The 22,935-nt window shown below is 43.0% G+C and overlaps 1 protein-coding gene across 7 annotated transcripts in view; it reads right to left on the reverse strand.

Annotated features, from left to right (window-relative positions):
- Window positions 1-16,343: 16,343 nt before the first annotated feature.
- Window positions 16,344-22,935, reverse strand: part of LOC122755424 (speckle type BTB/POZ protein) — a 79,545-nt gene continuing 72,953 nt past the window's right edge. For 6 of the 7 annotated variants that reach the window (XM_044003860.1, XM_044003855.1, XM_044003856.1 and 3 more), the window contains 2 exons: window positions 20,753-20,895; window positions 16,344-17,809 (listed from right to left, as the gene is read on the reverse strand). In XM_044003860.1, coding sequence (XP_043859795.1) covers window positions 17,665-17,809; window positions 20,753-20,895 — 288 coding nt within the window. In that variant the 3' untranslated portion in view covers window positions 16,344-17,664. Of the gene's footprint in view, window positions 17,810-20,752; window positions 20,896-22,935 lie in introns of those variants that run through there. The other variant, XM_044003861.1, reaches the window with a different exon arrangement.

The raw sequence follows: 22,935 nt of genomic DNA on the forward strand, positions 1-22,935 counted from the left end.
CCTGCCCACCCCTCCTTTTCCAACAAGGCCAAAAATGCTCATTCTCAGCCTGCCTCTTGTTTTTCCATTTCCTTTGAAGGAGTATGGTCCAGTAGAAAGAGCCCTGGTTCTGGAATCAGAGGATCTGGGTTCAAATCCTGCTTCTGATCATAACTGCCTGTGTGACCTTGGGCAAGTCACTTAATTTTCCTAGGCTTCGGTTTCCTCTTCTATAGAATGAGGTGGTCCAATGGTATCCTCCCAGCTTCAAGTCTATGATCCTATTTAACCCACTCATTCAATTTCTTGACCATATTTCTTCTTCTCCCCCCCTCAATATTGTGTCAATCCTCATTGATTGAAACTGCCTATTCTTCTGCTTCCCTATAGGACATTGGGCCACTCCCTTCAAAGCCCTCTCCCTTAAGGATGCCAGAAAGGAATTTCTACACCTGGAGAAATGAGCAGTGGGAGATACTGTGTCTAACCTCCCTTCCTCTATACTTCAGGCTTTCTAGTCCTGACTTCCTTTTTTGTACTCATGAGAGTGTGTACACTCTCATGGAATGACCTCGGTTCCCACCCCCACCCCCCAAGTGAAAGTTCCAGGAGCTTTCTTTAGCCTAACCCAAATGTCTATTATCACCCTTCTCTCCCAGTTAGCCTTGCTGGCTTGCCATGCTGCTACATACATGGCCCTGTAGGCTTAGTTACCTGTCTTTACATATATGTGTCTAAGGCTGAGTGCTTTCTTTTGGCTGGGACAGCCAGTGGGAGCTCCCAGGAGGTGGGAAGTTTCTTCTGTCTAGAAGTGGGGACCATGTTCTATATGGCAGAGCCCAGTTCTAAGAGCAAGAACCCCTAGACTGCATATCAGAACATGCATTCATTCAATGACCATTTATTAAGGGCCTTCTATGTGCAAGGCACTGTGGACACAGAGACAAAAGCAAAACAGTCCCTACCCTCAAAGAACTTATATTCTATAAGGAGAAACCACACACACACACACACACACACACACACACACACACACACACACACACAGATAAGCCAATACACAATATATACAAAGTAATTTCAGGGGTGGGTGTGAAGAAGACCTGGAGTTATAGCTCTGTCCTTCCCTTGCTGGATGACCTCACACAAATAACATCATCTCTCTCTGGGCCTCAGTTTCCCCATCTGTAACTATGTGAGTCCTTGCTGTCCTACAGGATATTAGGAGGGCTGTATGATGTGAAAGCTCTGTTTGAATGCCAATCACTCTGATGGCTCTTCTTGGTAAGAGTAGAGGGAGAAATGACTGGAGCTAGCTGACTTCCCTCCTTCATTCCATTCTTTCGGGGGATGAGCAAGCGGAAACTGAGTCACCCACATCTCTTCTCTCTAGTAAGAAGCATCAGTGACCTGGGCTTGTGGCATAGCTCCTGTGGTGAGGTTTCTTCTCTATGACGTGGACCCTGGCTCTCCGAGATGAATGGTGGGTGGGTGGGCAGCTTGGCTGGGGGAGAAGGATCGTGATGCTCGGACATCTGGGTCATGGTGTTTGGGGGGGAGGGTGGTGAGGAAGGAAGCAGGGGTACAGAATGAGCTAGTTGTTCCAGATTGGGAGATAATCCACTGTCGGGGTTGGGAGTGGGAGAAGAGAAATGTCACTTCCGAAGACTTCAAGTCCTGTGGTATTGCCAGCAGAGCTGGTGACTCGTGTGTGTGTGTGTGTATGTGTGTGTGTGTGTGTGTGTGTGTGTGTGTGTGTGCACGCACGCATGTAGGGATAGGCAAGGGGATGACACATAGCAATGTAGATGCCCCCCAACCCCATTAAACCTGAACTTGGAGAAATATGGGAGGCATTTGCTAATTACCCCAAAGTCATCAGGGGATCAGCAGTTGCCTTTACCCTCACTAGGTCCAAGGTGGTGGAACACTGGGTTGTCCTATCTCAGCTCTCACAAATGGCTGGGAAAGAAGGAACTAGGGATCTGTCTGTTGGAAGGGACTGGTCCCTGGAGGGAAGTGGCATGTGAGAGGGGGCTTGGAGAAGAGGATCTTATTTCTTGGCAGAATACAGATCCCAAATTCGAGCTTGGGGATGGTGAAGGGAGAGTGAGGTCTCTTCGTTTTTTACCATCCAAGTGGCACCTAGCCAGACAGCCTAAGGCAAGGAGAATCCTGCACCTCCTGGGCCGCAGAGGCAGCCAAATAGGTTTCTTTTCCCCCAGATGGTTGGCCAGGAGGGCTGGTTTGGAAACTGCTCTGGGTAAAAGGGAGAGCCAATCTCTTTGCTTCCTGCGATGGGCTTCCAATATCTTGAGCTTCACTTCCAGTGTGGCTGACTAAAAAACCAGATTCTATTACTGGTCCTGTCCTCATGTGACACCTTGAGTGAACCGCTTTATGCCTTTGGGCCTCAGTCTCCCTCTCTGCAAAACAAGGTCGGTGCCCACCAAATGTGTCAATTTTGTCACCATGACATTTTTTTTAGTAAGACTACTCTTGGGGCAGCTAGGTGGCGCAGTGGATAGAGCACCGGCCCTGGAGTCAGGAGTTCCTGAGTTCAAATCCAGCCTCAGACACTTAACACTTACTAGCTGTGTGACCCTGGGCAAGTCACTTAACCCCAATTGCCTCACTAAAAAAAAAAAAAAAAAAAGACTACTCTCCTGCTACATTTCACACCCTTCACCTCCATCTTGGCGTGGGGGTGGGGGTCATCCAAACCTTCCAGCTCAGAAGCATTCATTGCCACCCACAGTCTTCTCCCCTATTCCCATTTGGAATAACTCTGGCCCCAGAACTCAGCCTCTGCTCAGCTAGGTCCCCATCCACTTTCCAGTGTAGCTGACATAAGATCCTCATTAAGGGCCTGGCTCATCCCAGCCAGATGGGATCCTAATTTAATTAAGACCCTTTAATTAAGACCTGCAACCACACAGCTTTGAAACTCCCAACTGAAGTAAGGTGATTGTTAAGAGGGGGAGATCCCGGCTCCACCAAGAAGGGCTTTAACATGCCAAACAGTCCTGCCTGGGGTGTGGCCGAGTGTGCTCTGACTCCCCCCATCACCCTTGATTGGGATTGTGTCTTTCCTTTGAGGACAGGGACCATGTCTCCCTCCCTCATCACAGTAAGAACTCCCTAGGGGCAGGGACTGTCTCCCCCAACAAACAAGCTTCTCCTTTGGGGTAGAGACAGTGTTTCCCTCTCTCACACTGGGAACTCCCTTATCATACTCTCCAGAAAAGAGGGCCATGTCTTTCATTGCTTCTTTGCTCTCTTTCTCTCTCTCCACCATACTTCATAGTAGGTCCCGAACAGCTGAAATAGGAGATAAAATCGACTTCTTGTTCAGTTGTTTTATTCAGATCCGACTCTTTGTGATCCCATTTGGGGTTGTCTTGGCAAAGATACTGGAGTGGTTTGCCATTTCCTTCTCCAGCTCATTTCACACATGAGGAAACTCAGGCAAACAGGGTAAAGTGACTTGGCCAGGGTCACACAGCTAGTGAGTGTCTCAGATCTAGCACTATATCCACTGTACCACCTAGACTTATCTAGAACTCAAGGAAGAGCTGATAAATCCATCATACAAAGCACATAACTGGTGAGTATAAACTCTAGAAATCCTGTCCCAAGGAACCCCTGCTCCAGTCTTTGAGGCTGGCCTGCCAAGCTAGATACCCCAGGAAGTAGATGATGCCCATATTCAGCAACTCTGTGAATTTAAGGGAAAGACTTTCTTTCATTCCTGGCAGCAGTAAAAACAGGCCACCACCTGAACAGATTTGGAATTTGAGCCTATTAGAGGATCAGAAACCCTTGGGAGAGAGCAGCCTGGGGCTCAGTTGTGAAATCTGTTCCCCTTCCTGCCTGGGAACATCTCTTTGCAAGTAACTCAGAAAATGCTTGTTGACTGGTCCTGTGTTGGGTTCAATCCACTCAGATACCGTGGAAAGAGTGGGCATGGGCAATGTGGGACTGTGCATATATGTTACAAAGGTTTATTTTATTTTTTTCTTTTCAAGAGTAGAGGAAAAGGGGTTGGGAAAGAGAAAAAAACTGCTTATTCATTGAAAAAAATTAAAAAGACATAGTGCTGCACATAAAGTCAGGAGACATGTGTTTATATGCAAGATCTGACACCTACTTGTAACCCTGTCTACAAGCCTAAAGTCACTTAATCTAAGCCTCAATTTCCTCATCTGTAAATGGGGCTACCAATGTTGTGAAGAAAGCACTTTGCAAACCTTATAGCGAGAGATAAACTTGTGTCATCATCATCACAATTCTTACTATCTTTTTTTTTTTGAGGGGCAATGAGGGTTAAGTGACTTGCCCAGGGTCACACAGCTAGTAAGTGTCAAGTGTCTGAGGCTGGATTTGAACTCAGGTCCTCCTGAATCCAGGGCAGGTGCTATATCCACTGTGCCACCTAGCTGCCCCCCTTACTGCTATCTTTCAACCAAATAACTTTAAGAGGACTGAGGAGAGAAACACAGGTAGGACAGTTGAAACAGAAAAAGGGTAAAGAAATCTGTTTTTTAAAAAAATTTCACTAGGCAATATCACATTCTCTTGGAGGGAGAGAATTACTTGTTTGTGTAATTGGGGGCAGGAGTGGGGATGGAGCTGTGGAGCACGGGGAAATAATACCCCATTTTCCATTCACCTTGTTTCCAGGCCTCCAATAGGGCCTGCTGCCGCCTCATTCTGATGCTGCCATCTGCCACAGCATATCAAAGATCAGATCTGGCGGGTTTGTTGTAGCTCCCCCCCCTCCTTTTTTAATGCAGAGGATCTGGCTCAGGATGTCACTCCACTGAGCAGAACAGGAAATTGAGGGGGAGGAAGGAGGTCTGAGATATATGCCTGGGGGAAAAAAATGGGAGAAAACTGGAAGCATCAATACCGTTGAAGGAGAGAGAGGAGAAGGAAAGAGAAAAGAGTTTTAAGAGGGAGGTGGGACAAAAGGAAGAAGGAAGAAATGGGGAGGGGGGAAGAAACAGGAGGAGAAGAATGTTAAGGAAGGGTATGAAGGCATGAGCTTCTGTGGAGATGACGTCCTGTATAAAGCAGGTTCACACTGATTCCTGACCCTTTTCAGAAGAAAGCAATAGTCTCAGAAGCAGGACTCCTAGGTTGACATTCACGACTGCAATTGACTTTGCATTTCTCTCTGGGTTAAATTTTTCCATCTGGAAGAGCTTCATCTCTGTGCTCCTCAGTTTCCTCTCTGGGATAGGTGATACTGAGGAAGTTTACACGTTTGATCCTCTTAAAGATGGTAGAGCAGAAAGAGCACTGCTACTGGAGTCTCGGGACCTAAGTTCAAATCTTGGCCCTGACACTTATGTATGACCACGGACAAGTCACTTAACCTCTCGGCTTCTCAGTTTCCTGATCTATAGATCAGAAAAAATGAGAGAAAAGCACTTTGTAAAACCTTAAGGCACTACCTAAAGGAGCCAATGTTGTCATCATGTCAAAAGATGAAGGGGGGGGGGGGAGATGAAGGGAGAGAGGAGCAAAATTTAAGTATTATAACTGTTTCCTTCCTGGGTTCCCTCTGAAACCTTCAATTTGTCTTCAAGCATGACCTCAGAAGTCAGATCTTGGTCAAAGAAACTTTGACTCTCAATTTGAAAAGGCGTACAATACACCTTGTTTCCCATCCCCAAACAACTTTCTTTGCCCAACTGGTAACCTCCCAAAGGATGCCCAATGCCAGCTGAATGTTGTCCCTTTGCTAACAATATCCCACAATCCCATTTTTTGTTGTTCAGTAGTGCCTGACTTTATGATCTCATTTGGGATTTTCTTGGCAAGGATACTGAAGTGTTTGCCATTTCCTTCTCCAGCTCATTTTATAGATGAGGAACTGAGGCAAACAAGGTTAAGTGACTTGCCCAGGATCACACAGCTAGTAAATGTCTTCCTGACTCCAGGTCCCTCACTCTATCCACTATGCCACTCAGCTGCCTAGAATGCCATTTTACTTGATAGGAGACAAATCATGTGCTCTGTCTTACTCCCCAAGATAAGCCTTGCCATCTGCCCCACTATTTTCCTTGCCTAAGTACTGCCTGACCTCAACTAAACATAACCATGATCCTGCCTTTTATCTATCTCTCCCAATTAGAATACTGAGTTCCTTGAAAGCAGGAACTATCTCAATTTTCTATTTGTAATCCCAGCCTTTAGCACAAGTGCTTAACAGAGAAAATGCTTAATCATTGCCTTTCCGTTGTATTCCTCTAATGCAGGATCACACAATCCAAGATGATACAACCTCTGACAGAACCTGCAACTTTCCCTCAGTAGTTTGACTCAGTGTCACAGACCCCTGTCTCTAACTGCTTACAGAGCATCTCTATCTGAATGTCTTTCTACTCCTTCCAATTTAACATGTCCAAAACTAAGTTCATCTTTCCTGCCAACCCTTTCCTTTTAAAAATCTTGTTTTTCAATGCAACCACTAGTCAGCCTGGGTTCAAATTTTTGGGGCTCTGATTTTCCTCATCTTGCATAACCAATCAATTACCAAGTCCTGTTAATTACACCTTGGAAATGTCCTTTGCATCCAAAGAATCTCAGTGCTGGTAAGGACAATAGAGGTCATTTATAGTGTAATCCCTCCCCTCCACACCTCCAAAAATGTCACCTCTGCAAAGATATTCAGCAATGGGGAACCAAATATCTCTTGAACCAACTTATTCTTATTTGGGTAGCTCTAATTCTTTTCTAAAATCTGAAAAGCTTTATTTATATCATTTGTTTTTGCATCTCTTTCATTTCCCTATAGATTCCTCCCCCTTCTCCTACCCAGTGAGCCATCTCCTGGAATAGTTTAAAAAAAGAGAGAGAGAGAGAATAAAAACACAGTTCAGCACAAGCAACCAACACATCAGCTATGGACAGCTCTAATTCTTAAGTTTTTACTTACATTGAGTTGAAATTTGCCTCTTTGAAATCTTCACCCATAACTCCTATTTCTCCCCATTCCCAATGCCAACACTTTAGTACAAGTCTTCACTACCACACACTTGAACTTCTGCCTCTGAAAGACTTGCCAACCTCCCTTCTCCTTTCTTCTAAATCATACTGCTTGTAGAAAAACTATCACAGATGCAGATTTGGCCATAGCATCCTCAGTGCATTTTGAGAAGGGATTGTTTCCTTTTTGGTAACTGCAACCCCAGCACCTAGCCCAGTGTCTAGGTGACTAAAAAATACATGTTGAAGCAATTCTAAGAATGAACAATTTTGAAAGACTTAAGAACTCAGATCAACAAATTGATCAGACCTGATTCCAGAAGACAGAGGATGAAGAACGTGACCAACCTCCTAACAGAGAGAGGTGAGGCAGAATGAAACATATCTTTGGACATGGATGCATATTGGTTATAAGGGCTTCACTTTGGGGTGCCTGGGGGTTGAGAGAGAAGCAGGAGAGTTGGAAGAAAAATAAATGCTTGACAATTGAAAAAATAAAATTTTAAAATACTTGATTGGGGGCAGCTAGGTGGCACAGTGGATAAAGTACCAGCCCTGGACTTAGGAGGACCTGAGTTCAAATCCAGCCTCAGACACTTGACATTTACTAGCTATGTGACCCTGGGCAAGTCACTTAACCCTCATTCCCCCCCCAAAAAAATACTTGATTGAATAGACTGGCTTCCTTTTGCCCATCACATGAGTTCAAGTGACTTTTCTGGCATTCAAGGGCATCCATAATCTGCTACCATTTCACTTTTCCAGCCAAATTTCATGGCTCTCCATTCCCATACTCTTGCTTCAGCTGGCCTGAACTACTTGCTTTCCGTGTACAGATGCTACAATTCTGAGCTCGTGAGCCTTTGATCATAGTAACCCCTTTATGCAGAATGTCCTTTGGTTACAGTGTTTAGTTATCTGAAAGTTCAAATATCACTTCCTCCAGGAAGCCTTCCCTGGCCTCAATCCCTGCCCTGAGTAAAAAATAATCTCCCCCCCCAAAAAATAACCCCTTTCCCTCTTTAAACTCCATTAGGGTACAGACCACATCCTAGCTAAAGTTGCCCAACATCTTCCGTAGCACCTAACATGAGGATGGGTATACAGTAGGTACTCAATATCTGTTGAATGAATTGTAATGGATTGAGTTCTAATGGTTAGTGAGTGGTTGGAATAGGTGATATATGGGGGATTTTGCCTCTGACTGAAGTGAGTGGACTGAAAATATTTTTGAGAAATATTGCTTCAAACTGGTTTTCTTCTGCCATTTACTAGCTGTCACAGAACCTTGCCAAGCCTTAGTTTATTACTTTATAAAACAACTTTCTAAAACTACCCACCTGTTGTCTGCTTCTCAGGGTTAATGTGAGAGTCAAAAGATATTATCTGTGGAACGTTGCAAACTCTAGAGGGTATACACCTGAAAGGAATTTATAACCTTTACTCCCCAGGGATCCTTAGGAAAGAAGGTTCCATCTTTTGTGTGACTGCTCCCAAGCCTTCCAATCAGGACTTTTAAAAAACTTTTGTCTACTGTAGCAACTTAAGCTAACTTCCTTTTGGAATTTTTTCTAGATGAACAAATCTACATTCCTAAGCAGCTAGGTGGTGCAGAGGATAGAGCACTGGATTGAGTCCGGAAAAGCAGAGTTCAAATCTGGCCTCTCAAACTTACTAGCTGGGCAAGTTAATCTTTTGGCCTCAGTTTCCTCATCTGTAAAATGGGGCTAACAACAGCACCTAGCTTGCAGGGTTGTTGTGACTATCAAATGAGTAAATGTAAAGCACTTAGTCCAGAGCCCAACATATAGTAAGTAATATATAAATGTTAGTTACTATGTTAAACACTTGTTAGGGAATTATTGATGCAGGAAAGTTTTTTTGTTTTGTTTTGTTTTGTTTTTTAGTGAGGCAATTGGGGTTAAGTGACTTGCCCAGGGTCACACAGCTAGTAAGTGTTAAGTGTCTAAGGCCAGATTTGAACCCAGGTACTCCTGACTCCAGGGCCGGTGCTCTATCCACTGCGCCACCTAGCCGCCCCGATGCAGGAAAGTTTTAACGCTAGTCTATATGAGTGCAGCACAACCAGTAATTGTGAGCAAGTTCTAGAAATGCTGCTGGGGTAGAACTGGATATAAAAGGTGAGAGCAAAGTGTCAGAGATGAACTGGCCTCTTTGCTATTCCATGACCTGGACACTCTATTTTGGTTCCAGAGAGAGTTCCCCATCTTGAATGTCTTCCCTCATCTTTTCCTACTGGTTTCCCCAATTTCCTTCACGTCCCAACTAAAATCCCATCTTCTGCAGGAAGTCTTTCCCAATCCCTCTTAATTCTAGAGCTTTCCCTCTGTTAATTATTTCCTACTTTCCCAGCATAGAGCTTGTCACTACATAGTTGTTTTCTTGTCTTTCTCATCAGAATGTGAACTCCTTAAGGGCAAGGGCTGGGTTTTTTGCCTCTTTTTGTATCCCCAGCACTTAACACCATGCCTGACACCATAAGTGCTTAATCAGTGTTTACTGACCAACTGAACCCAAGGTTTTTTGAGGGTTTTTGCTTGTTTGTTTGTTTTTGCAGGGAAATGAGGGTTAAGTGACTTGCCCAGGGTCACACAGCTAGTAAGTGTCAAGTGTCTGATGCCGGATTTGAACTCAGGTTCTCCTGAATCCAGGGCCGGTGCTCTATCCACCATGCCACTTAGCTGCCCCCGAACCCAAGGTTTTTGAATGCAGGAAATTGGGTGTTTAGTAGTACTATAGACAGAAATAAGTCAGTAGGAGGTGCAATTTTTTCTGGAATAATAAGCCTTCAGAAGCACAGACTCTAATGTGCCAGAGATAAAACCAGGTACAGAACCACCCATCCTCTAAATAGTCTGGCGTGTAAGGCTCAGAGGAGAAACCAGGACTGGAGTTATAGATTGGAGAGTCTTATGTATAGGGTAATGGTTGAAGTGAGAGTGAGTGAATGGTGAAGTGAGTGAGAGTACCAATGTAGTAGGGCAAGAGCAGACATTTTAGGAATGTCTACTTTAAGGGATAGGGAACAAGAAGCTAGTAAGGGATGGAAGGAGTGGTTAAAAAGAGGGGAGAACTAGAAGAGTATGGAGTGTCAGAAGCTTACAAGTGAAAGAGAATGCAAAAAGTTGCTAGTGAACAATGTTAGATACTGCTAAGAGACAGAGGATAAGAATTGAAAAAGGAAAAAAGATTGAAAAAGGACTATGGGATTTCATGATTAGCTGGTCTGTAACAGTAAATACAGTAGGTGAAGACAAAAACCAGATGCCATGGGGCAACTAGGTGGCACAGTGGAATAGAGCACCAGTCCTAGAGTCAGGAGGACCTGAGTTCAAATCCAGCCTCAGACACTTGACAACTTACTAGCTGTGTGATCCTGGGCAAGTCACTTAACCCCAATTGCCTCACCAAAACCAAAACAAAACAGATGGCAAACAATTAAGGAAATCATGGTGAGGAATTGAAGGCATTACCAAGTGAATGGGAAGAATGGCAACCAACATGGTAATATCTGTAGTTTTTTCAAGTATCTAAAGAAAATGAAGGCACAGCCTAAATGTTAAGGTAGTCATAAACACAACAAAAATACAACAAATTTATAGTATGGTGTAGCAAGCCTATCAATTGCTATTAATGACATGTGTTATGACAATATTGTAATATGGGTAAACAAAAGTGGACCTTTAAAATGGCACGGTCATATCTGACAACATTTTTTTGGGGGGTGGTGGTGAGGCAATTGGGGTAAGTGACTTGCCCAGGGTCACACAGCTAAGTGTTAAGTGTCTGAGGTCGGATTTGAACTCAGGTCCTCCTGACTCCAAGGCCAGTGCTCTATCCACTGCGCCACCTAGCTGCCCCCAACATTAAGTGAATTTAAGGTGTTACTGAAAAATAAAATGCTTAGAAGGCAAAAAGTCAATGAAGGCTAGTTCCAAATCTAGGCACCTGTGGCCAGTTTACGCCTTTCACAGTAAGTTCTAAGATAAGCTTATCTGAATACCTGTATGTGTACTCACCTGGAAGACAGGTAAGTTCAAGTGTTCTACTTCTTGAAATAAATGAAATGAAAATGAGAAGCCAGTGGTGGCCACTTTCCTCCTTGGCTACTGTATTCTAAACATCCCAATTTATATTACAAATGTTATTTTAGTACACATTTTGTGGAAAGCATAACACAGAATTTCACACAGTAGCATCACTATGCCAAAAATAGAAGCACAGTCACTGTAATTGTTAAATCTATAACATATCACTCCAAGATATCATGTAGAGGATCCTCCTGGACCACTAATTAGCACAGAAAGACTGATAAGGCTCCTACCCCTAGGAGAGGCAACAAGCAAAGACCCTGAGTTTCCTTCTTGTCCTCAGGTGGTTGTACTTGGCCAATTGAACCTAAGGCTTTCAAAAGTTATGGAAGATGAGGGCAGCTGAGTGGTGCAGTGGTTAGAGCTCCAGTCCTGGATTCAGGAGGACCTGAGTTCAAATCCAGCATCAGACACTTGACACTAGCTGTGTGATCCTGGGCAAGTCACTTAACCCTCACTGCCCTGAAGGTGGAAAAAAAAACATCCATAAGAGTTATGGAAGACATGGGGACATGGTTTGAAGAGTATCCTGCCACTAGAATCAACAATCACCTTGAAGTTCCTTCTTCCCTTAGATGGTTGTATTTGGCCTGCTAGTTGAAGTCTTCCTGAGGTCCCAAAGATATGAAGACAGAGGAAAGGCAGTGAGCTCTCGAACTCATGACACGATCGCTCCAAAAAACATCAAAATAACACCACAGCACAATGCCTGGAGCACCAAAGATATGAAGATAAAGCAAGATGCTACTGTGGAAGCAATGCTGTGCTGGGAGATGGAAGAACTGGGTTCTATTCCGTGCATACCTCCAAACGGGCTATGTAACACTGAACTAGTCTCTCTGGGCTCATTTCCTATCTGTGACACGAGAGGGATAGCCTACATGAACATCAAGGTCTCTTTCAACTTTTACAATCTTTTTCATAGGAACAGACCCATCTGGGTATCTCTTATCCTCTCCCTAAGGTACATCACATTTTTCTTTCTAAAGTGTCTTGCATGTTGGGGCTTCTATTTCATACAATTAAATAGTTTCTGTACTGGCTTATCAGGGGGACTCTGGATTGCCATTCTTATCTTGGTCCACAGTTCCCACGTGCCAGAACGGTCCCTTTGTTTTCTGCTGCATCTCATCTCTCAAAACCATAGAAGCCAAAGCTGATGTTGAAGTTAGAACTTCCCAGTACATACACTGAGGATGACTGTTGTCTCAGGATGTACCCAGAGTTAAATAAAAAATGTCCTAAAAAAGCACGCTGAGCTCTTTGGGAGATGTGGAAATCGAAGGCACTGTTTCTATATCCTTTAGCCAAATTATACAGATTTCATTTTCGTGTTTTCCCCTAGAGTTGATCCTTCCCAAACCCTTCATCATTTCTGTTGCTTATTCTGAATTCCCTCCAGCCTGAAAGTATTTTTTTTTCCTGGCGCTGTAGAAATCAGAACCAAACAAAAATCCAGATGCCATTCCCAAACCAGCCATACAAATTGGGAAGGGGAAATGGTGATCATCTTACTAGAATGTGATTCTTCTAGCTTATTGACTCAAAAATCTGAATCAACACTATTCAATTCTCCATTTCATTTGCTCAATCACACCTTGACCTCAACCCTTCTGCCTCCTTTGGCTCATTATCTGAAATACTATCCAAAATTCTGTGGTCTTACTTTTTTAATCTCTGTTCTTATGGAGTGCTAGAGACCTGTTCAGAATATCCTATTTGGTCTGTTCCCCCTTGAAATAAAAAAATCGGGACAAGGAAATGTTTCAAATACAGACACCAGTTCCACAGGATTCACTTGACCATTGGTTAATTTCTAATGATCTACTAGATAATCTGGTCTCAACAATTCTGTGGCAGAGTTCATTGAAAACCACAAGGTATGGGGCAGCTAGGTGGTGCAGTGGATAGAGTACAGGCCCTGGAGTCAGGAGGACCTAAGTTCAAATCCAGGCTCAGACACTTAACACTTATTAGCTGTGTGGCCCTAGGCAAAATCACTTAACCCCCATTGCCAAGAAAAAGAAAGAAAGAAAGAAAGAAAGAAAGAAAGAAAGAAAGAAAGAAAGAAAGAAAGAAAGAAAGAAAGAAAGAAAGAAAGAAAGAAAGAAAGAAAGAAAGAAAGAAAGAAAGAAAGAAAGAAAGAAAGAAAGAAAGAAAGGAAGGAAGGAAGGAAGGAAGGAAGGAAGGAAGGAAGGAAGGAAGGAAGGAAGGAAGGAAGGAAGGAAGGAAGGAAGGAAGGAAGGAAGGAAGGAAGGAAGGAAGGAAGGAAGGAAGGAAGGAAGGAAGAGAGAAAGAGAGAAAGAAAGAGAGAAAGAGAGAAAGAAAGAGAGAAAGAGAGAGAGAAAGAGAGAGAGAAAGAGAAAGAGAGAGAGAAAGAGAGAAAGAGAGAGAGAAAGAGAGAAAGAGAGAAAGAGAGAAAGAGAGAAAGAAAGAAAGAAAGAAAGAGAGAAAGAAAGAAAGAAAGAAAGAAAGAAAGAAAGAAAGAAAGAAAGAAAGAAAGAAAGAAAGAAAATCACAAGGTAAAGAAAATTAAAGTGCAGAAGGCCTCGCAATGATTAACAAAGATTGTGGAAAACATGGTAGGGCTCAGGCTGAGAATTTGTACTCAACTTCAAGTTTGAACCAAAGGAACCATGGCAGACATGTTAGGGGTTTTAGCTGTTGTTCTTTTAACAGCAGTTTAAGAGCCAAAACAAAGCAGCAGACCGTTTCAAAGTGCGGCCGAACTCCCCCTCTGTTTGTTGTTATCCTCATAAACAGACAAGCTGTTTCTTTTCATCTGCCGAGGCTCACACAAGAAGAGGAGAACCTCCACCCCAGGATCTGTCTAGATAATGAGAGAACACTCAGAACAGCTCAAGCAGCAGCAGCAGCAGCAGCAGCAAGCTGGTGGTTACAAGCATGGGTGGTTTGGTTTATGGTTGCAGTGAAGGATAGCAGAGCCCTTGAAAACACAAAAGTGGATTCTCCACTTCTCATTTTAAAAGCCAGTATTATTGTATTATTGACAAGGAAACAGGGACTTACCCAAATCACTAAAACCCCCAAATTGGAGGTCCTGAAGAAAAAAATGGGGAATAGAGATTTGAACTCTCTAGAAAGCATGGAAAAAATTCTGAGGAGGGTCTGATTGGGGGGACAGGGGGTACAAAAGGGGCAGAGGGGAGGACGATCGATACTTTTTTCAAATGCTCCATGTGGACCTCAAACCACAGCTCCTAAGGTTCTATGAAACCACTTGCCTGAAATATTGTTTTGATAAATAAGCCATATCCTTGTGGAATTGAAATCTCCAACTGTTCCACTGGCACGGACATCTCTGCAGTGACAGCACATGCCACAGATTGTGGAGTTAACTCGAATTAAATTTCAGATGTGAGGGAGCTGGGGGAGGGGCCAGTGACAGTGGGAGGTTTATGAACAGTATGCTGTGGCTCTGATGTTGTTATAACCAGATGGTTCCAACTGTATCATTTAGGGGGGAAAACCCCACAAACACTACCTAATAATAATAATAACAATAATAATAATAGTAATAGTAACAATAATAGGAAACCTATAAAGCAACTTCACCTGGGATGCTTGGATTATATTGATTCCCGTGTAAAGCTCAAATTGGAATTTTCACAAACCTTGGATAATCCCAGAAGAAGAAACACATCCTTCAGAGAGTCCCAGAATTGCAGCCTTCCAGAAGTTACACAAATCCCTGTTTACTTGCCCAAACCTCCAGGTTTTCAGTGAAGGAATAAGAAATCAAATTCTAAATATGGTTTGTTCATCAGGAATTATCTAAGGAATCACAACACAGAATCATTCTTGCTACCCCAGTGGGGAGACAAACAAACAAACAAACCCTATCTCAAGTTTCCCAAGAATGAAGCTTCCTTGTGCTAATTATTGAGTCTTGGAGTACTGGACATGTCTATCCCTGCTTCTGCCATTTACTAGATGTGGTACTCTTGGGCAAATCACTCCCTTTCCTTATCTGTAAACCTGGGATAACAATCCCTACTCTCCTGACCCCTAGAGAGGATCGCATGAGAAAATACACATGAAAGGACTTTTGAAAACCTTACAGCACAATACAAATGCATTATTATTAGCTGTGCAAGAGATAGTGTGGACAAATGCCAGCTACCTTACTGGCTTGTCCTGTGTGTCAATTTCAACGGCTGGGAAGACATGAAATTACAAGTCAGAGAACTTACAGCCCATTCCTTTACAAAGGTATTGTTAACAAAATGAAATCAGACATTAGTTCTGATAGTGTGTGGTAGAAGATTAGCAGGTTCTAAATCTTGCTCTTGGTTATATTAACAATAGACTGTCAATTCAGGATGTTCTTCCTCGCTATTGTCAAAGAGATGAAAATGCTCACTAACTTTTAGGTTAGAGTTTACACTAAACTGAATTAAATGAATAAGGTTAAGCCTTGACCCAAACTCAAAAACCCCAGCTCCACTAGGCAGGTGATAGCAAATGCATTTCTTAGTTCAAGTCCATCCAGGGTTCTATTGTTCCTGAGTATAGCTATGAATGGGGCATCAAAGGTGCCCGCCCAGAAGTGCTCTGTAAGTTTAGCTCACCTGAGAGCATGTCCATTATTAGGATAATTACAGGGGTGCTAGTTCTTTCTATAGCTGGATAGGGATAAACAATGGAAAAGCCACCAACCCACCCTCAATTCAGTCACAGCATGTGTCACTGTACCAAGTCTATTTGCTTAGTGATTCTGTGATTACAAGCTCTGGATTGTTCCTTCTGTTCAGTTACCAGGTGAGGTCTGTAATTTTGGCAGTTCTGCATAATTTTGTAGTTTGGTGTGGGAAACAAACATAGCCCTTAGGACTTTCAGAAGGGACAGACTCACTTACTCTCATTTCTACACTAGGCTCCAGTCTTGGCAACCCTCAGGACTAATTACTTAATATTCACTCCAACAGAGGAGTAAAAGGGCAGCACTAAGGTGCAAGGGCAGAGGGCCAGCAGAGGTTGGCAGCTTAAAAAGTCAACTTTGACCCGATTTTCCAGGAAAAGACATTGACCCTGGGCTGCTCAGGCATTGAGATCAGAAACACTAGTTTAATAGAACAGCTGGAAGAGTGGCATTGGCCAGTTGTTTTAGGGAGCCAACCAGCCCTGGAAATTCCCTTGAGCAGGTGCCTCCAATCCAGGAAGCAGGCCAAGGGAGTGGGAGGGGGAAAAAACCCAAAAACAAAAAAAGGAAAACCAGGGATACCACACAGTACAAAATAGTAATTATTTATATTTTCAAAAAGGAAAAAAAATGACCATTTGGAAGTTCTCCCCATGGGAGGCAGGAAAGGAACAGAACAGGACTGGCTCCTATGCAGGCGGCAAGTCAGGTACAAAGAACTGAGCATTTCAGGACCAGGAATTTTTCATGCAGTATTAGTGAACAACTAACACGGCATATTAGTGTTTTTAGTGGGGTTTCTTCCCACACAGTGTTAGTGAACAACACTGCGTGTTAGTGTTTTTAGTGTTTTATTCCACGCAGTGTTAGTGAACAATTAACACTGTGTTAGTGTTTTCAGTGTTGTTTTCCCCACGCAGTGTTAGTGAACTACTAACAATGTGTTAGTTCTTTCCCCCCGACCCTTTTAAAAAAGGGGGCTGGGGAGAAGGAGGAGGGAGAAATAAAATGAGAGAAAAATGCCAAAAAACATTTTCCACAATATCTAAAAACAGAGAACCACAGTTCTTGTCAAGAAAGTACAAGAAAGGGATGAAGGATTGTTTTCCCCCAGTTCTTCAAAACCAATAAAGACTCTTTGCAAAGGGCGCCATGTCCGAGTTCTTGTTTCCCAGACCAGAGGGCCTCCTTTCGGCCTCTCACCTTCACGTGTCTCTTCCCCCACAGAATGATAAAGGGTGTTTTCCGGAGTTTTTTGCAAACAACATATAAGTGCTAATAACAAGAGAGAACTGTTCTTCTGGTCGCTGTACGATGGTTAGGCGTTTTTTGTAAACGTCCCAGTTTTTAGCACAGCTGAAAGGGCTCAAGTTTCTTTCTCTCAACATAAATACTACTGGAATCCTCCAGAAACGTCCTTTTGAGAAATTCCATCAAAAGTTCTTTCCTCCTCTTCCTTTTCTCTTTCCCTTCCTCTTAAAAACTAAGCGTCCTTTTTTGTTTGTTTTTTACTCCAGGCACCTGACGATTTGATCTGTTCTGTTCTGTGCGGTCAGGTGCAGAGATGGGTTATACCCTAGTACCACCTTCCGGATGTCTTTGTGGGGTGTCAGCACCTAAACCAAATCCCTGGAGGATCGGCTTGTCCAAGCTGAAGGGAACACACAGACAATGCAGCAACAGGGTTTTCGTTAGGATGAACTGCCCCGAGCCCCAGGCCCTCCCCTCCCCCTATGTCCCCTCAAGTTACTTGGTGCTGTTTTTAAAAGTCAGGGTTGTCAGGAAACAGTCTTTTCCCCCATAATAGAGTAAAAGCTCCACAGACTGAGCTGTCTCTACGTAGTGGTCAAGGACAGCAAACGTGCTGCTGCTGCTTCTGGGCAAAAAAATTGGGTCCTGCAACAAGCAGGGGCCTTAGGACTGCTTCAGGCGCTTTCGTGGGGGGCCCAAGAAAGGGCACTGTGCTGAAGCCAGGGAGCGGTACGCCTCGGCCACCAAATGGGGGTGTGAAACCACCATGGACTTCCATCCAGAGGTCTCCATGACATCTGAAGCATGACTGGAAGAAACACAGACAGACTAGTTAATAGTGAAGAGAGAAGGCAAACAAATTATGGAATACATATCAACCTTAGGCCGAATTTTTTAAAATGTCAAAAGCGAAAAGATGCACGAGGTCTCAGGTGTCTGAGTGATGTGGAGGTATGATAACAGCATCTCGTAGTTTTCCACACTCCTTTTTGTTGAACTTCTCTGAAATTCAGGTCTTTTTAGACAAGGAGACTATGACTATTTCAAATTACCACTGACCTCAAAGGTGAAGTCCAATGGCTTTTTTTTTTCAGTCCTCAGACTTCTCAATACTAGATTTTTGTGAAAATTTTGTTTCCTGGGTCTCTTCCTATCTACCTGACCATTTCTTCTTGGTCTCTTGCCAAAATCATCACCCATATTTTGCCCTTAACTGACGGGTGTACTCAAAGCTAGGTCCCAGGCCATATTCTCTTCACTCAGTGATGTCATATTTTCTTTCACTCAGTGATGTCATTTTTGCCATGGGTTCAATTATCATCTTTACTAAGATGACTCCCAGTTCTCTGTGTCCAGCTCTAGTGTTTCTCCTGAGCTCTAGCTCTGAATCACCTATTGTCTACAGGATATTTCAAACTGGATGTCCCAAAGATATCTCAAACTCAACACATCCAAAACCACAATTCATTACCTCTTCCCCCAAAATACACCCCTCTTCTTCTGAACTTCCTCATTTCTATACAGAGGATCACCCTCTTTACACTCTTTCCCTCACCCACATGTGTCCATTCAGTTGCCAGAACTTGTCATTTTCTACCCCACACCACGCCTCCCATATGATCCTCTCTCTACTCATATAACCACTACCCTAGTTGACACCCTTACTGCCTATCATATGGACTACTGAAATGGACTCTTGATTGTTCTTCCAGCCTAATGGCTCTTTCCACTTCAATCTACCCTCCATATGATAGCCAAAGCTATCTTCCTACAGTGCAGGCCTAACCACGTCACTTTTCTACTCAATAAAATCCAGGAGCTTCTAGGATAAAATGTAAATTCCTATTTGACATTCAAATCTTTTCACAACCCAGACTTTTCCTGTCTATTATACATTACTTCCTTGGACTACAGTCCAACCAAATTAGCCTTCTTGCTATTTCCTCACTCGTCATCTCTCATCTCCATTCACCATGTCTTTTCAGTGCCTAGAATTCAGTTTCTTCTCACTTCTTCCTTTTACAATCACTTGTTTCCTTATATATTCAGCTCAAAACCACCTTCTGCCAGAGGCTTTGACTGACTCCTCTCAGTTCCTACTGCCCCTTCTCACCACACCCATTACCTAGAATTTATGTTGTATTTACTTATTTTGTACATACTTCTTTATGTACATGCATTTTAAAAGATGCTAAGGGGCAGCTAGGTGGCGCAGTGGATAGAGCACCGGCCCTGAAGTCAGGAGGACCTGAGTTCAAATCCGGCCTCAGACATTTAACACTTACTAGCTGTGTGACCCTGGGCAAGTCACTTAACCCCAATCGCCTCACTAAAAACAACAACAACAAAAAAGATGTTAAGCTCCTTGATGGGCAGTAATTGTTTCATTTGTGTCTTTTTGTCCCGTTCTGCCCCCTCCCCACATGACTGGCACTTAATAAATGTTCACTGGTTGACACACTTTACAATACTCTTATACAGTCAAAATCCCAACCCTCCTCCACTCCTGCCAAGTGACTCTGAAAATAATCTCATGGATAATCAGAGAAATACATTTATCTGTCTTCAAAGATTTCCAATAATAGATGCCGATCACCTACGTCTCTAGCAGACCGATCAAGAAGTTTACTTTATGAAAAATAAAAACAAACCAAAAAAACCCACTAAAATCGTATTTGGTCCAGAAAAGGCTAACTGCTAAGATCAAGACCAGAAATGTATTTTACCAGTTAATGAAATTTATCTGCCAATGTAGCTCAGTAACTTTTGTTAGAATATGAAATACTATTAAAGAAAAAGTCTAGGGGCAGCTAGGTGGCGCAGTGGATAAAGCACTGTCCCTGGATTCAGGAGGACCCGAGTTCAAAGCCAGTCTCAGACACTTAACACTTACTGGCTGTGTGACCCTGGGCAAGTCACTTAACCCCTAATTGCCTCTCAAAAAAAAGAAAAGGTCTAATCCATTTATTCTTTTATCCTAAGTGGGGGAAAAAACCACCAGTGACCTGACCATGAAATGCTCTGACTTTGCTGGTTCCTGTGGCAATGTGTGATCTGCCATCCTCCAGATCCCTGGTCTGAAGCTCTACATCTTCTGCTTCTTGTCTCTGTTCATTTCTGGGATGAATCATCTCCAGAGTTTGTTCCTGAGATATACCCATCTGAGAGCAAAAAGAGATACTTCTGCTCCAAGAAAACTGCCATTCTCCTGGCACATTCATGTACTTGATGGCCACTGCTAGCTGAGATTATTTCATGGTCAGAAAATTTTTTCACTTAGGATGAAAGAACAGATCTGAGGGAATTGACTGTTTCTACTGTGAAGAGCCAAATTTCCTGATTAGCCCAACCTTCTTTTTCCCCATTTCAAAACATGCTGGTAGATAAATCTCATTAACTCATAATACACATTTCTGTTTTCAGAAGATCTTCACAATTTACTTTGACTGAACCGGATCCCAATACTGAAGTAGGAAGTAAAAGAACAACTTTCTAAAGATATAATGTTCTTTCAAGTCAGTATATGACAACTAAATTAATATGGTTTCCTTTTAAAGTTAATCAAACTCACTTACCAGTAAGATCTACAAAGACAAAACTATTTTCCAGATTGCTAGGTGAAAAAATGCCTAAAATAAACAAATCCCTACCTGCTTACCTGAAGGGTTAATGAAGTCACCAGCACTGCAAGTTTTCTCTCATCAATCCCCCTCCCCCTTTCCAGAAAAAGACCTTAAAGATGCCAACTCACTAGTTGATGAAATCCACTGCCTGCGTTTTCAGCTGATCTGCGCTGTGCAGGTCAGCCAGGATAAGAATCTCTGCTGCGTTCTCCACAGACAGGCTACTGCAGAGTGCGTCTTCACACATGACCTTTAAACGCTCCAGGGCATACTGTGAGACACAAACACCACCATGGTTAGGGCAGTAATCACTGATGGGCAGAATGATCCTTAAGTGGCTCCCCTTGGCAGAACACCCTCCTCCAGACAGACCTCAGGACTACATTAGACACAGGGAAAGAGTTGCACACATTGACAGACTACAAAAAATACTGGTTCGTTTACTCACACCAGATTGGCTTACTTTGAGGGTCAACTATTTAAGTTTTAAAATGAGGACATCCAAGAAGACTTTGGGCATGCTAAGATTCTTATTTGGAAATTCTAAAGTCTACCTGTAGCAAAATGACAATTATTATAGAAGTCTCTATCCCCAAAATGTCTAGTCTCATCTACCCCCATATGTGTATATCGTACTGCTACTGTTTACACAGTTCAGAAGCAACTTTCACTTTAAAACTTCTGCTACATACTGTTTTAGAACCAGAGTGAGGTGAAATATGGTTTTATTTCATCTCTTTCTTGCCTGAGTATTGTCACTAGTCCAACTTGTTATTCCAAATGGGGACAAAAGAACCCCATGGTGGCTTTTTATCAGAACCTCTGCTATTAATGATCTCATTCAAGGCCTTCTTTTGATTAGAAAAAGTTAAATGAGTCTTATTCTGTTGAGGTTAAGGTAAAGCTTAGGTGGGTACATGGACAAAGCAGAATTGATATCCCCCTGTCCAAAACCTGGTTTCTAAACTCCCTATTGTCTAAGTAAAAGTTCTAAATGTCCCTAGCTGTGGGAAGCTGGGTTGTGGCTGGGCACAAAACACACAATCCATCTGGATGGCTTCGATGCAACAGTATTGGTTAGTTCCTAATGGGAGACTATGACTTGACTTTGGTACTCTGTGAGGAAGAAAAGCCAGCACAATATAAATGTAATTCAACAGGATTCCCTGGTGGGCTGTGGTGCCAGGAGGGAATGAAGAGGTTCCTTAACAGGACCTGTCTTTAGAACTTCAGAATTCTATGGGGCAATGTCCCTTCAAGCGATAAAAATGAGGCCAACTGTATTTTTATGAATTCTGGATGAGGAGGGCAAATCTGCTGGGCACTCTAATCTCCAGGAGCAAAAAGAGAGAGAGAGGGTTATTGGTTTTGGTGCTCCCTTGGTCTCTGTATTTGTGCAACTGGGAAAACAGTTTTAGTAAAAGAAGACTGACACCAGATAAGAAGATGGGATGAGATTTCCGCATTCCACAGCTGGGATGGCTTGGGGGTTGGGACTGGGGATTGGCTCTCTACAGCTACTGGGAGAGTCTTCTTCCCATTCTTCATCCATACATGTATTATAAGGACCTGTACTACGAATAGCTCTGATCCCAACTGCATAATTAGACAAAAGTAGCCATTTTGGTCCCGGGGGGGGACTACTTTTTTTTTCTTAATTACGATTCTGAAAAACCTGCCTAATAGCGGTACTTACCCAAGAGATTGAAATTGTGTCTCCTGGGCCTGGCAGACGTGATATGCTTTGTTTTTGGTCTAATTACACATGTTCTCAGGGGACTGGAAAAGCTCTGAAGAAGCTGCTTTAGACTCTTGGGCAAAAACTAGATGGTTTAGGTCCTTCCATGAATGATTTCTTTTTCTGTTTTCCTTAAGTTCACAAGGAAATTTAAAAGTAACATGTTGGGGCAAGACCCAAAAAGTTGGGACATTCTGAGGAAAACCTGACAATTTTATCCTTTGTCAGTTTCTCTTTCACAAATGGAAGGGAATGCTGGGAATCAATGGATTTAACTGATTTTTTTAGTACCAGTGAACATGTTGTGCTGACAATATCCTGCCTGGGGAATAGTTGCAGAAGCTGTTCCCCTATGGAGTTTCAATGGGTCAAAGGCAACATGGTTCCCTGGCTAAGTAACCAAAGAAAAACCCAGGGGCACAGAGTTCTAATCTTGGCTCTACCAGTGGTATGTTGCACAATACTGGATAAGTGAGTTAAGTATCTTGCAATTCAGTATTTCTGTCTGTAAACCGGGATTAGTATTAACTTGTCTCATTGTAATTTGGGGGAATGTTATCCAATGACTACCAA

The sequence above is a fragment of the Dromiciops gliroides genome, chromosome 4 (assembly GCF_019393635.1).
Source record: "Dromiciops gliroides isolate mDroGli1 chromosome 4, mDroGli1.pri, whole genome shotgun sequence".
Lineage (NCBI taxonomy): Eukaryota > Metazoa > Chordata > Mammalia > Microbiotheria > Microbiotheriidae > Dromiciops > Dromiciops gliroides.